Below are 15,431 nucleotides of genomic sequence, written 5' to 3' on the forward strand. Positions count from 1 at the left end.
TAGCTTTGCGGTTTTTATACTTTTCAAGATATTGACAATTCATGATTGCCACGTTAGATACCCTTGGGTACATTTACATTACGGAAACGCCCTCAAATGAATCTTATTTTTCCTTTGGTTTTGTTTAAGGATGTGGTTAGTGTTTCGGCACTGAAAATACCCTTGTCTTCAAATACTGTTTCAGTACGGAAATAGTGTTTCCGCACTCAAAATTTTTATGATGGATTAAAAATTTATTTTTATTTTTAATTATAAAACTTTTAGATTAAATATAATATATGTATATATAAAACACATCTATGAACACTAAATTTTTTTGAAAATTGACATAATGTATTACAAGATACACTATTTTTTACTATTAAAGTTTATTATTTTTTATGTTCATGTATCTCAAGATCAAGATGATCGGATTTTAGGGTTTTTTAACATTGAAAAAAATTTTTGTTATTAATTTTTTTAAAATATTTCTTAATTTGATTGTTTAGAGCCTTAACCTTATATAAACTTTTTTTTTTCGCGTAATCCCGAAACCATCGCTTTAAATAACTAACTAGGTAGGTTGGAGCACCCCATAATTTGAAAAACAGCCTAGGTTGGCGAATCAGGATCACAAAATCAGATTGATTTTGTGTGAGAATTGGTCCATAACAGCATAAAAAGTAAAATAATATTGTGAAACCGGGAAATCCGTCCTCACATAGGGAAATTGGTCGGCAATATGGCTAGCTTTTCCAATGTTTAGTCTCGGGCCTCTCAGCAATATAGACTCGTTGTTTCAATGTTTAGTCTCGGGCCTCTCGGCAATATAGACTCGTTGTTTCAATTTTCTGAAAAGGTTTCTTTTCAACGGCCATTTGAAGGTTGTGAGCCACCTTAGCACTACCCCAGCCCATTCCGGACTGGTGGGGTATCATCCACAACAAAGACTCCTGCTTTTGCTTGGTTCCTGTGTTTCTTAACGATTTCTTTACTTTTAAAGTAAAAAGTACGTTGTGAGTCGGCTGACTGTCTTATTGATGTGTGTCCCCCCTTCAAACATTCCCTTTTAAAAGGTGGATTTTGGATCCAAAATTTTGAGTTCGTTGATCTCAAACGAAATAATATTATCATATATCGTGAATTTTTCTTCTTTTTTTTTAAATATTTTTTTCTTATTTTTGTTATCCACCATCTACTTCCCTTTTTTAATAGATGCACTTTTTTTTTGTTTTTTCTATATCCATCTAAAGGATAGACGTTTGATGCATAAGGGACACATATTCAGGTGAGTCGACCGATTCAGATCAACTAGGTCCTAGCTTCCAAACATTTTCTACACAGAAGAAACCTAAGGAGTGGTGAGATGGTCAGGGCAACTCTAAGCCAACTCAAAACTGGTAGGAGATCGGCTCGACCCAGTGGTTCCGTTTTTAAAGGGGTGAATTTCCAGTCGGTCCCGCTACAATAACGCCAGTCTTGGTGTGGGGAGCAGATGTTGATGTTCATTTGCCCTGGTCTTTGTGGAAATACTGTGCATTCCTCGATCTGACGTGCACCTTCTCTTGTTCAAGCAAATGTTTACGATGCCCAATTGAGAGCATGCCATTGTGTGCACCCCCCTAGGCATCATGGACTCATTAAGAAGCATATTGTAGCAAAATGCCTCAGTGATTCACCTAACATTTGTATTGGGTAGTGGACTTTCTAAAACAAGATTTAGAGAGGGGTATGGTTCACACAAGGTGCCCACCTTAAAAGCAAGGTGTACCTCTAAATCCCCTCGAAACATGCAGTTTCAGTACCAAAAACTATTACAATGGCTTCAAAATGTATTTCAACCTAAAATTTAAAGCTCAAAAAATGGCATGGATGAAGCAAATCTAAAGTCCTCTAAAAAACTTGAAAATGGATGGTATAAATTATATGATGCAAAACACATTATTTTAAAAACTCCATATTCTTAATTTTTATATGCATATATCTTGACGTCGATGATTATTTGGAACTTTTTTCATTGTCAGAATAATCTTTTTTTTATTGATTTTTGAGGTGCGCCTTAAAATACAAAATTGACACCTTATTATATAATTTTTGTCCTTTAGAAAGATGTACCTCAAGGCACGTATTTGCATGGTTATGAATTGCTTTTCCTCCTTGGATGGATATCCACAATCCAATTCTAAGTAAGCGGTGTGTTCTATCATAGGTTCCTCAGTCACCATATTATGCACTGTATTTTTTTGACAGATTGCTCTTAGAAAATCTACAGTGGTGAACCCTAGTCCAAACCCCAAAATTTATAGAGAAAACTTAGAAAACCTAATTGGAAGGAGGATAGGACACAAACATGCTGGCGAAGTTATTGGAACTGGTGCAGGGATATTGACAAGTGGCTTCTTTTTTTTATAAACTTTATAAAGAGGAAGTTATACAATAAAACCATTTATTTTTTATCTCTCATATGATGCTGTCGATGATGATGTTTTATCTCTCGCATAAAAAGATGGCAATCACCCATAGCTCTTTTATCTCTCATCTAATACTGTTGATGATGATTTTTATCTCTCTCATAAAAAGATTGCAATCACCCATAGCTACTAGCTATGAAATCATGTTATTGGGGATATGGACAATGCCCCACTGATCTCAATTTTCAACTAGATTGGTCTCGGTCCCTTCATACATAATCATCCGCTTTTTCCCAATCGGTGGCAATTTAAGGCTTTTATTTCACTCATTTTTCAAAGGTATTAAGGTTTAAAATTTCGTAAAATTATATGGATTGTATTGTACATTTCTATTTCAAGTCCATCAAATTTAAGGGAAAAGATCGTATGGACAGCTAATTTACAACTTGCTTCAAAGTAGCTCCTCCCAACATTTCTCTTTCAAGCAGGTTTCCCTCTAAAACAATTAACATATCCCCTTTTCCCCTCCCTTCCCTCTTTTTTTCGTTATTTTACAGGAATTTTGACATCAACAATTTCTCTTATACCATATAAAATATTCTCCTCCCATTCTTTTTTTTTAATCTTCATGTGGCATAAGATAAACTATTGATGTCAAACTTTATGAAAAAAGTGAGAAAATAGGGGATGGATGGGATGAGGAGGTACATTGATAGTTTAAGGGAAAATGGGTGTGGTTTGTCTAAGGGCACAACCTTGTAGAAGTAAGATTATAGTATTCTACATTATTTATTTTAATTAGATAATGTAGATTCGACACATATTTTAAAATAGCATCTCGTCTTTTAAGACAACATCAAATCTTCACCGTTCAAACAAAATCGATGATATACATTAATGCAACTTTACTTCTACCATTAAGATTACATCTTTGTATAAACTTTTTTTTTTTCTAAATTTAATATAGATATAGCTTTGGATATTATGCTACAATCTGGGTGTCAAACACTATTATAGCATATTGGCCCCAACCAATGCGATCATCACAATATGGTATCAACCACAAATGGTTGAGGGGTAGGGTTCTCAATTTGACGGAGCATGGGAAGATGTTTAGCACACTTGGTTATTGATGTCGAACATTGATGAGAATGGGGTTTGGATCGTGGTGGTAGCACCACCAACATCCTAGCTAAGATCTAGGTTTTTATATTCACCTAACACATTTAATGACCGTTAACGATTTTATAAAATAAGGAGGGACCTGTCATCCTGACTAAATTACCCCAACATATGATAGGTGCTATTAGACCGTACGAAATCCAAATCCCATAATTAACTATTAAGTGGTCTCATTATCTTATTGTGATACACAAATTGTAAGAAATAATATATTTTGGCTACAATAAAAAAAAGGAAAAAGTGAAAAGGTCACAATAACCACCATTACTCATGGGGTCTATCACCGTCCATTGGTTGGGAAACGATGGACAAGAACGTACAATCGATTAAGTGAATACTAGTGGCGCCCATTCCTTCCAACATCGCATAACTTATCCATGGAAGGTATGACAAATAGGTTGTGGAGTTTTCATGACCATATGAATCATATCATTGTTGTATATGATTATATAGATTAAATAGTTGAGATAAGGTTTGGATGATAATGATGATGATAAATCATATCATTATTTTCAGCAGTTGTTGATTGGCAAAAAGAATCATCAATCTGGATTGAGAACTAGTTATCTGGATGTGGACTAGTGGAGAATGACCCGATTCCCGTCGAAATGTGGAAGCGGTTCGATTATGATAGATGGATAAGGATCTAATGCCAACAGTTGTATCATAGTAGAATGCAAGCACGCTTCTAGAAAACAGTGATTGTGTTATTTGTATGACCCAAAAATTTTGCACACACACTCTCTTCATCTCAGTAATCAATCTAAAAAAAACAAAAACTAATTTGCACCCTTTATGTTGTCAAAATGAGTTCCTTCTAACAATAAATCTAAACCGTCCATTTGATGAATTTAAAGATCTAGGCTGTTATGAATTCAAAATCATTTTTTTTTAATATTGTTAATTTAATGATAATAAAATTATCTAAAAAATTTGAAAATAAAAAGTATCATTCTAAAGCCTAGATCTAAACATCTTACTAAAATGGACGGCCTATATTAATTGAGCTAAAAAAATAATTTCTAAGTTGTTTTTTCAAAATTTTCTTTGGGAAAATTACATAAATATCCATTTTAGTTGTTGTTATTACTAAAATACCAAATACTTTCCGTTATTACTAATATGTCTGTGTTTTAAACTTCATAACATTTTTTTTTAAAGATGAAATTATCCATTTTTCAGTTTTCAAAAACTAAAATCAAGACAATTTCGCTTTGAAAAACCCAAAATTTTAAATTTTCAATTTTTCAAGAACCAAAAATTTTAAATTTTCTTTTTTTTCAATAACTGAAATTTTTTCTCTCTTGTGAACCCTCTGCGTATTCTCTCTCTCGTCTACCGAAAAACCAATCTACGCGATTTGGCAAAGCATCATCTAGATTACGCACATGGAAACAAGTTGTGATATCAGACACTTTGCTTACAAATGAGATTTTGGTCATGAGAAAGATTGTTGAAGATGTTTCTCCTCACCCCAATGTGATCCACTTATATGATGTTTATGAAGATCAAGGTGGGGTTCATTTGATTTTGGAGCTTTTGTCCTGGTTCCTTGGGGCACCATTGGAGTTGGAAAGTTTGGAACACCTGAGCAAGACTTCAATGAGATTCAAAGCCATATTTCATTTTCTAAACAATCTCAGCCTCACAAGGTTTTGGTTGAGGCCGGGCCTAATTCAAAAAAGTTGGAGGGCCTCTTAATTGGCGATAAACCAGAGGAGACTCCTGTTGCAAACAAGATCTATTCTCTTGGATCCAAGATCTCATATTTGGTTTGTTAGAGAGCTCAATGGCTCAAACAAGACCCTTATTTTCCCAATTTCATTACACCCAAGAAACTTAGGGTTTTACTTGCTACGGGGTCCACCTCTAAAGCTTGCAAGGATCCAGTAGGTGATTATTGAAGATTATGGACTTTAGGCTTAGTTCAATGGAGGATTTTACTCACATAATTGATAGTGGTAGAGAGAGAGAGTAGACGACTCAAAAGAGAGAAAAAAAATTTTGATTCTTAGAAAACTAAAAATTTAAAATTTTGGGTTTTTCAAAAACCGAAATTGTCTTGATTTTGGTTTTTGAAAAACCGAAAATAGACAATTTCATCTTTTTTAAAAATAAATTGTTATGAAGTAAAAAAAAACAGACATATCAGTAACAACACAAAATATTTAGTATTTTGGTAATAATGGAAACCAAAACGGATATTTACATAATTTTCTCATTTTCTTTTATGTGATTGTTCATTAGAATGAAAATAGTGTATATTTTAAAATTTGGATCAAACAAATGACCTAACATGGTTTTTGAAGATTGTTGCATTATATTACTATGTAACCGTTGCATGAAATTATTCCCCTTGATATATTTGCCCGATTTTAATTATGATTATTTAATTCAATCGTTGCATGAAATCATTCCCCTTGATATATTTGTCTGGTTTTAATTATGATTATCTAGATTTTTTAAATCAAACTTATTTCACTAATTATTTTTAAAATCAAACTTATTTCACTAATTATTTTTTAAATCAAACTTATTTCACTAATTATTAGATAATTCGGATCGCTGATCCAAACTACATTTCCATAGCGCCTGCTCTTCCGGCCTATCCTGATTTGGGAAGACATAGCTAGAAAACAAGCCGAAAAGTCCAAAGAATAAAAGAGGTCATTTTCGACATGATGCGACGTGTGGGGGTCCTTCCGTAATTTCCTTCGAAGAAAGGAGCAGTTTAAAGCTGGATTGCCGAGAAAAGTCAGAGTCCAAATACAATCCTACGTGTGACATGACGTGGCAACTGACGTGTCCGACAGAAGACAAAAAGGCGTCTACGCGGGTCCCGCCAACGCTTCTGATAGCGGGTACGGATACGGATACGGAAGCTATGTCTGCCATGGCTACTGCTTCCTTTTGCTTTTTGGTGTGGAGTCCACTGCAGATAGTCGTGGGTGTTGTCCCTTTTCCTGCAAACCCTAAACCTAACCCCATCCCTAACCCTAGTTCTTAGAGAAGAGGAACCCAATTTCATTGCTCTTTTGTATCAGGGGATTTTCGGAGCTCTCTGTGCATTAGCTGTTGGCCGTTGCAATGGCTAATGGAACCTGAAACCCTATTAAAATAGGATTCTAGCGTTTTAAAGCTCTGTTACTTGTTGTTAACCTATTCTTAGGGAAGAGCACCTCCAGCATTGTTTTTTTTATACATGTGCATCAGCGGATCTCAGAGCTGTGAGTAGTAGAAGTCATTGCAATGGGGTGCAGACCATGCAATATTAGAAATTTGTGAATCTCGGGTTTTGAAGTTCAGTAACAGTGGCGGCCATGGCGAGCTTCTCCTCTGACGAGGAGGCATGGGATGATCAAAGCCGTAGTGAGAGGTGTGGGAGTTACAGTGTGAGCGCTGACGTGAGTGAGTCAGAGAGTCTGAGTAGCTTCTCAGGGAGACGAGAAATGGCAAATAATTCAGGTTGGGATGAGGCTGGAACCAGTTGCTCGCGGGGTTCTTCCCCTTTTGGATGGCCTGAATTTTCAAATTCTGGTAAGCCAGTGGTTGATTTGTCGGCCATTGCTGGTGGTGATGTGGTGGTATGGGAACAGAGGAAAGAGAAACGAGACAATGAAATATCTGGTACTCTCTCTCTCTCTCTCTCTCTGATTGTGCACGTTTTGATATCTTCCTCTGGGTTTATGGAGATCACGTGATCTCCATCTCTATGAATCTGCGCAATTTTCCAATTTTCCCTGGTTTGAAATGGAAATCGTGCTGTCCCTCTCTCTCCCAATCTGCACATTCTTCCTTCTTCATGTGAATAAGTACGGAAATTATGTCCTCCCTCTCTTTGAACCTGCAGATTTTGTTTCTTTTTTCTAGTGCTGTTTGATATGGAAATTATTTGTTCTCTCTCTTGAATCTGCACAACTTGCCTTCTTTCTCATATTTGATCAGGACATTATGTGATCTGGATTGCAATTTTTTCTCTCTTTTCTGGATTGCATTTTATTCTGGTTTGATCCGGTATTATGTTCTCTCTCTCTATGAATCTGAATTCTATATGCGTTGATTTGATCTGGAATACGTTTCTTATCTCTCTGAATCCGCATTTCTGTCTGAATCTGTCTCTCTTATCTGGTTTGCAATTTTTTTATGGTTTGATCTCGTAATTATGTGTTCCTTCTCTCTCTATGGATCTGAATTCCATTGCATGGATTTGATGAGCAAATTATTATTATTATTATTTTCTCTGAATCCGCCTTTCCTTTTTCTCTGATTCAATATTTGGTCATTATTTTTAGAGTTTGAGATGATGAAGGAGAGATTTGCAAAGCTTTTACTTGGGGAGGATATGTCGGGTGGGGGGAAAGGTGTATGCACTGCACTTGCGATATCAAATGCTATCACCAATCTCTCTGGTATTACTCTTGTTTTCTTTCATTAGTGTTTCCCCTTGGATATCATTTATTGTGTTTTGAGTTTTATTTTTCAGTCATTTACTATTGCTCTTTTGTTGTTTCCACACTTCGTAATGTGCACCTGTAGATGCATGGGTTTTAATCATTATCTGTACTTAATGGTTTTTTTTTTTTTTTGGAGGAAATACCTAATACCTTGTTTTTAATCTATTAAATACAACATATAGACAATCCAATCATGTTTCTTATCAAAATTTGAGAATTTCTTTTGTTTCCAAAAGTTTTTCTTTGTTTTCTTTCCTTCTCTTAATGTTTATTGTCTGGATTGTCATCTTCATATTTATGGGGTCAATTAATTGTGACTAATAACTTTTTGGATGGTTCTTTTGTATCAATATTCCAGTTGGTTATGGGAGTTCTCTGTACTTCCATTTACTTGTTTTGTTTGCATAAACTTATAATTACTCAGCCCCAACACAAGCAACTTGAGTGAATCCATGTGGACTCTCCCGAGTCATGTATGCCCCCAAAGAAGGGGTCAAAAATTGCAAAGTAAATTTATAAAAGCTAAAAAATCAGTAAAAATCAATAGAATTTATAAACAACGTTAAAAGTATACAAAAGATGGAATAAAATATATAGAAGATGGAAGATGGAAGAAAAATTAATTTATAGCTGCAAACTGAAAAATCCGAAAAGGGGAAAATAGAAAAATAGAGCATAAAGTGAGAAAAATTCACAAACAGTCGTTAGAAACATAAAAGACTATATTTATACATTATTTAAAAGACTATATTTGTAAAAATTCACAAATATTTATACATTATTTATTACTGATTCAGTAACAAAATGCCTAATTTTTAAGAGTATTTAGTATACCTTAGTTTGTACCTTGAATTCATTTCGGCAGGGTGAGTTACTGGCTGAGTTTGAGTTGACTTGGCCACGTTTTCAAATACTTGCTTGGATTCTTGGTTTTTAGTATAAGTTCGATGCATCAATGTTTAATTTTCTCATGGCAGCTACGGTGTTTGGGGAGCTGTGGAGGCTAGAACCCATGGCCCCACAAAAGAAGGCAATGTGGCATAGAGAAATGGAGTGGCTTTTGTGCGTGAGTGATTCAATAGTTGAATTGATTCCTTCTTCACAAGATTTTCCAGGAGGTGGAATCCTAGAGGTCAGCCATGCATTTACTCATCTCCTTACCTTGTGAGATTAATCACAAACACTGAAATGATTTTTGTGTAAACTTATAGTTTCTCATGAACCAGGTGATGATAACTAGACCTCGCTCAGACTTGTACGTCAATCTTCCTGCACTTAGGAAGCTGGACTCCTTGCTAATTGTATGTCCTCTAGGCCATCTATATTCTCTATATGATTTGAACTGATTTTTTAACAATAATTACCGAATCATACAGTACTATTTAATTCACAGTATGGAGTTTTAGTGATTTGTACTATGTTACATGAAAATGGAATTGTTTGGTTTTGTTGGATATGTAAAGTTTGGGTTCTAATATGTAGGGGACCCTCGATAGTTTTCAAGAGAAAGAATTTTGGTATGTTGATCGTGGGATACTAGTGGAGAATGTGGATGATGGCTACCCTTTGATTAAGAAGCCTTCTCAGAGGCAAGAAGAGAAATGGTGGTTACCCTGTCCAAGGGTTCCACCAAATGGGCTGTCCATTGATGCAAGGAAGAGGTTGCAACATACCCGAGAGTGCACGAATCAGATTCTTAAGGCTGCAATGGCTATCAATAGCAATGTCCTGGCAGAGATGGAGGTTCCTGATATTTATATTGAGACTTTGCCTAAGGTTCTGACTCATTTTCTTTCTGCTTTCATTTTATAATTGTCTAGATTGTTTAAGCATTGATTTTCAGTTTCAAGATTTGAATCTCTGTCAGAGATAATGTTTCCTTTTGGCAAAACTTATACTATCCACATTGATACCTTGTTCGTGGGGCTTTATATATATCCCGCTCTTTCCATGCCAACATAAAAACACACCCACATTTGCTTGTTGCTTGAACCTTCCTCATTCTATATCTTGGAATAAAAAGAGTCATGTGATTATGTCAATTTTCTGGGGACAAAGTTTATAGCATGGGAATGAATTTTCCTCTGAATTTATGGTAATCTGATTTTGTTGTGGTTCTAGTGACATCTAGATCATTAGCGGCTGGAAACAGGGCATATTGGACATGCTGGGGTCTTATGCATTGTGCAATCTTGTTCATGTGATAAATTTTTTTATAATTTATCATAAGAGGTCTGGATAATCCAAAATCACCTTCCTTTTCAATCAAGACTCTGAGTTCCTGGCTTCATACTTCTAACCATTATGACACAGCATTATAATTGCCTAAATGCCTTGCCTGCTCTAATATGAATCATCGATTATATTATGCCATCTCCTTGCATAAGGAGTTACATTCACATAAATATGGGCAGAATTGCCAAAATCTCATAAACTATCATGCAGACAAAGGTTTCGAAGGACAATATGTATGTTCTTGAATGGGAACTTGCTTTGTATTCAATATGTGATTTTAATTAAAACATAAAATTAGTGAAGCGGTGCCCACCATTAGTGCAGAACTTTGGTCTTGTTGCATGGAATCTCTTGGATCCTCTCCTAGATAAGGGAGCATAGAGTCCACAGACCAAGGTTATAATCCTTTCAAGAGTGGTGTACGTTTGTTCTTTCACTTCATGTTTTCTTCTCTCATTCTTACTAAATGAACTTTTATATTTTTGCTTGTATTTGAGCTTGTCACATGTTCTATGTACATCTGTTCTTGTGTACCCTGTGATTAAGGCTGAGTCATTGTGTCAGTGTTTGTGGTCTCTTTACAAGAACTTCACTTCACAACAAGATAGTGCTATTGGACACTAAAAAATTAAAAAAAGCTTACCACCCGAAGTAAATGTGCTGATTGAAGTGTTGTTTGTTTGCCAAGTAATTAACTTCATCATCGGTGGATGACTTTGTTTGTAGATTTACTCCCTCTGAAAAAGAAATGCCATGTAGATCTTAATGCCAGCCATTAAATTTTTTTCTGAATATAGCAAAAGTTAATTTTAAAGGAGGCTATGTATTCCTCTCTCTGGAGAAGAAGTGGCATTAAGTAAAACAATAATCCCCATATCCAAGAATTTAAAAATTTATGTTTTCATTCTTTAGGTTAAGTCCAACAAGTTGCCCAAATGTTCGACAATCCACATGAGTTTCTTGTGTGTCTTTGCCTCCTAGAAATGAGAAGCGATTCACTGGTAGTGACTCAGCTCTTCCAACATCCCTACCAAAAGTGGGAGTATGCACTCATGATGACTTTTCACCCTACCTGTGATGGAAGTTTTTCTGGTACAGTTTGTAAACAAGAGCAATATGGTTCCTCTGTAGAAGACCATAGGCATGTGAGCAAAAAACATTATCAAGAGGAAATAAAATGATGGAGAGTAACCTATATTTTTTGTTGTATGCAAGGAGATTGTCCATTGAATCTTGGGTTCTAAAGAATTTGGAAGCCTGCAGCCCAATCGCTGAGATGGGTGACTCTTTTAATTCTATTACTGAGACCTGGTGAGGTAAAAAGGGTTCCATACCCCTTATTTTTAGGTTTCATTTCACAATGGACCCAAGGTTTTAAAAGATATCTTGGGGTATAAAAATTGTAGATTTTATTTATTGTAACCTCCTGAGCTAATTTAAACTTGGTTTTTAGGCCAAACAAATCTAAAAAGACGTGTCTTTTCCAAAAGCCATCCTCCCAAATTTCTAGAGAGAGAAGGGCTTCATGGAGGTGAATGGTTACCAGAAGGAAAAAGAAGGGAGGTGTTTGGAGAAATTCAGGAGAGAGAGAGTGAGTGATGCAGGAAGAGAGAGAGAAAGAGAGAAGTTTGGGGTATATAAATGAAGAGAGAGAAAGGATTGGGTTTAGAAAGAGCATGTGTTTCTCACATTTGTTTATGTGTAAAAATAGGTTTAAAGTGGCCAAGGGGTTAGAAGATATCTTTTGAAACTTTAGGTTTATCAACAAATGAAACCTACAAATAGGGGATATGAAGATATTTTCCCAGGAAATTATGCCATTTAGCACTGGGAGTAGTGCAGAGATCTGATGTCTTCCCATCAAGGAATTTCCCAATGTTGTTTTTGGGTAATTTAAGGATGTCCTCTTGCTGATACTTCTGAGACTTTGATTCTATCTAGTGTTGCCTGTGGTTATCAACTGAAGAACCTGATGTGATGTGTGGCTCTTGATCAACTGCCTTCTTCAAGTGACCTGGCCTTTACATGGTTCCATTCTGTTGTAATGGCTTTAATTTCACCCACCTACTTGTAGTGCTTGAGTCCACATTTCATGTCTCTGATTATTGGATTGATTAGAATCTCTGTCAAATATTTATCTGAATTTGACTTTATGGTTGGATTAGCTTGTGGATTCCTGTCTAATAGAATCGGACCCCATGAAACGTTATGTCATAGTTTCATGCTGGATGGGAGAAGTTTTTATTTCTTTGTAGTTAAGTCCTTCAATGTGGTTAACTGTACTTGATTTGCTTGCTAGGTGTAGTTGTAGCTCATCCAACTAGAGAGTGTTCAGTTGATATTTATATTTGTAAGCTCAGATTCTAAAACCTTCCATCTTAAGAATTAGAAACATATTGAACAAAATATAATTTTCGGGGAACTTAGTAGTAGCCCCAATAGGCGATAAAGTGAGGGAAAGTCGACGTAGGTCATTTGGTCATATACTATGTCAACCTAGAGCAACACCGGTTAGGAAGGGGTGATGTAGTTCAAGTGGAAGGCTCTCTAAAAGGAAGAGCAAAGCCCCAAAGGGCATGGATGGAAGTAGCGGGAAACGATAATGTGATTCGTAGTCTAATTGAATGGCAGAACATGATTCATGTAGCTAATCCCAAATAGTTGGGTTAAGACTCGGATGACGATGATGATGACGACGAAGATGATGTTTGAATAAAATATAATTTCTTTGAATATTCTTTATCTTTAACTCCGTATTCTACTTAAAACTTGGAGATCGTGTACTTATCAGCATATCTTTGTCCTATTAGAAATAAGTTCTCACGTTTTTCCTTTTGTTGGCTGGTCATTCTTTACTTGAAAGAGTATTTGTAACATGGTTCTTCAATTATTGTATGCTTGGTACCTATCTCTCTCTCATTTGCCAACTATGTGTACAATCTCCTTCTGAGGGATTGTCCAACCAAGATTCATGTTGAGTGCTATAAGATCAATCAACTCTATAAAGTTTGTACCACAGAAAAGATTAACAGATAGATATCAATTCTGCATGGTATGGTTGATTTGGATGTTGATACCATGTCATTTGTTCATTCATTCTTGTGGACAGAGTGGCAAGTCTTGCCTAGGTGAGATAATCTATCGCTATATAACAGCTGACCAGTTCTCCCCTGAATGCCTTCTCGACTGCTTGGATCTCTCATCGGAACACCACACCCTTGAGATTGCAAATCGTATTGAAGCTGCCATACATGTTTGGAGACGAAAGTACAGAAAGAAACGCCCACGCCTTGAGAAAAGTGGGAAGCAAACACCAAGAAGGCTCTCATGGAGTGGCAAGGTCAAGGGTTTCGTATGTGATTACGACAGAGCCCAACTCTTTGTGCATAGGGCTGAGACCCTCCTACGTAGCTTGAGGATTCGTTATCCTGGCCTCTCTCAAACAGTTTTGGACATGAACAAGATCCAGTACAACAAGGCATCTTCTCTCTAAATTTCTCTTCTTTCACTTAGATTGAACTAAATTTCTGTAGATGTGTATAATCCAATTAGTGCATCTATATTCTTGCTAAATTTCTTTTCAAGTTTTTATCAATTGGCTCTATTGATGGAAAACTGCTGCCATAGTTCAATTGACAATGTTCCATGGTACTCCAAGGCTGCATCTGCTATCTTTTCCCATGAAAGCTGATTGGAGATTGACAGTGGGGAACACAGTGGCATTCACCAGGGAATAGTTAATTGCTAATCATCTGTCAGTGGGAGTGTACAATGGAAATATCTTGGAGTACCGGATATCTCAATGTCCATTGGGCTATGGTGCACTTACCATTAACTGTTATTTTACGACAGGGAAGATGTGCTGTGATCTGATAGACCATGGAAAGCATAACCCATTTCATCCGATGGTGATGGAGAGAGTGGGATCCATAGGGGACGTAATTTCCCCTTCTGGTGGGTCCCACTCTCTATTCGCCCTTCATCATTATTATTGATAATGGAGACCCTGATGGTCTGTATTCTTCTCAGATTTGAGTATTCCATATAATTTCTTTCTATTTGGTCTAATCAAACAGCTTGTGTCTATTATCTTCCTTAACAGGACGTTGGTCAGTCAATCCTTGAAAGCTACTCGAGGGTCCTGGAGAGTTTGGCCTTCAATATCGTAGCTCGCATTGATGATTTGATTTATGTGGATGATGCAATCAAGAGGTCAGCAGTTGCAACTGTTTCTCCAATGGCAAGGGTCGGAAAGGGTGGTGTTCCCGTACAGAAGAAGATCTCACCCAGCCCTTTTTCTCTCCAAAACACCCCTTATGCTTCGCCTTTTGCAACACCAACCTTTTGTTCGTCCACACCAGTTATAGGAAGCCCCACTAGAGGTCCTCGTTCCCCTTCGACTGGTGGAAATGGCCGGCCCAACCAATGCAGGGGGGAGAAATTGGTGGGTTCCGACATGGATAAGGTGTGGTCCTATGCTGGAAATTTGGGAACTAGGAAGGCTCGCGTTAGTCCTCCGGAGCGTGACTGATGGTATTGTCTAAAAAAAAGATCATTTATTTTTTATACATAGAGGTCACAATCATTATTGTTATTTTAAAGTTTAAATTTCAAAATGAGCAGTTGTAAGAGTTTTATTGAATAGACAGTTTCAAAAAAATATTCTCACACTCCGTGACTCACCTGAAGCCATCCAATCTAACATTTCATGAATGAGAATGATTGCAACCTCCATGTATAAAAAATATATAGTCTTTTTGTGGACAATCCCGCGACTAATTGATGGTATTATTGCAAATGTATGACTATGATGATGACTATGACCACGATCGTTATCATGATAATGTGTTATATATGGATGGGCAAGTATCATTTGGATCTTGTTTGTTCATCTATGGATCATCGGGTTTCATTGCAATTATAAGCTTCTTTTTCATGACTTTTTTTATAAACCTGTCTATGCGATAATGAATGATGAGATGTGACCCCAGCAGGCATGTATGCACCCATTAATCTTGTACACTCAGAAAGTAGCATGGAAATTACAGTGTTTAAGTTTAGAGGAAAGTCTCATTCTTACTTCTTGGTGAGTGGGTTGGTTTCTCACTATTTTTGCTTGTCAATGAGGGAGTGTTCAGTGATGCAATCAGCTATGGAGAGCCAGAGTCAA

The 15,431-nt window shown here is 36.4% G+C and overlaps 1 protein-coding gene across 1 annotated transcript; it reads left to right on the forward strand.

Annotated features, from left to right (window-relative positions):
- Positions 1–6,611: 6,611 nt before the first annotated feature.
- ROPGEF1 (rho guanyl-nucleotide exchange factor 1) lies at positions 6,612–15,213 on the forward strand. The gene is made up of 7 exons (XM_011630631.3): positions 6,612–7,199; positions 7,865–7,981; positions 9,004–9,158; positions 9,253–9,327; positions 9,509–9,802; positions 13,371–13,739; positions 14,364–15,213. The coding sequence occupies exons 1-7, from the start codon at positions 6,893–6,895 to the stop codon at positions 14,790–14,792; spliced, it is 1,746 nt and encodes a 581-aa protein (XP_011628933.1). The 5' UTR covers positions 6,612–6,892; the 3' UTR covers positions 14,793–15,213.
- The last annotated feature ends 218 nt before the right edge of the window (positions 15,214–15,431 follow it).

Source organism: Amborella trichopoda, chromosome 9 (genome assembly GCF_054954075.1).
Source record: "Amborella trichopoda isolate Santa Cruz 75 chromosome 9, AtrichopodaSantaCruz75HAP2 v2.0, whole genome shotgun sequence".
Classification (NCBI taxonomy): domain Eukaryota; kingdom Viridiplantae; phylum Streptophyta; class Magnoliopsida; order Amborellales; family Amborellaceae; genus Amborella; species Amborella trichopoda.

Coding starts and splice junctions, on each gene's coding strand:
- ROPGEF1 (XM_011630631.3), top strand. CDS start 6,893: ATGGCGAGCTTCTCCTCTGACGAGGAGGCATGGGATGATCAAAGCCGT. Junction 7,982..9,003: donor TGCTATCACCAATCTCTCTG/GTATTACTCTTG, acceptor TTCTCATGGCAG/CTACGGTGTTTGGGGAGCTG. Junction 13,740..14,363: donor ACAAGATCCAGTACAACAAG/GCATCTTCTCTC, acceptor CTTCCTTAACAG/GACGTTGGTCAGTCAATCCT.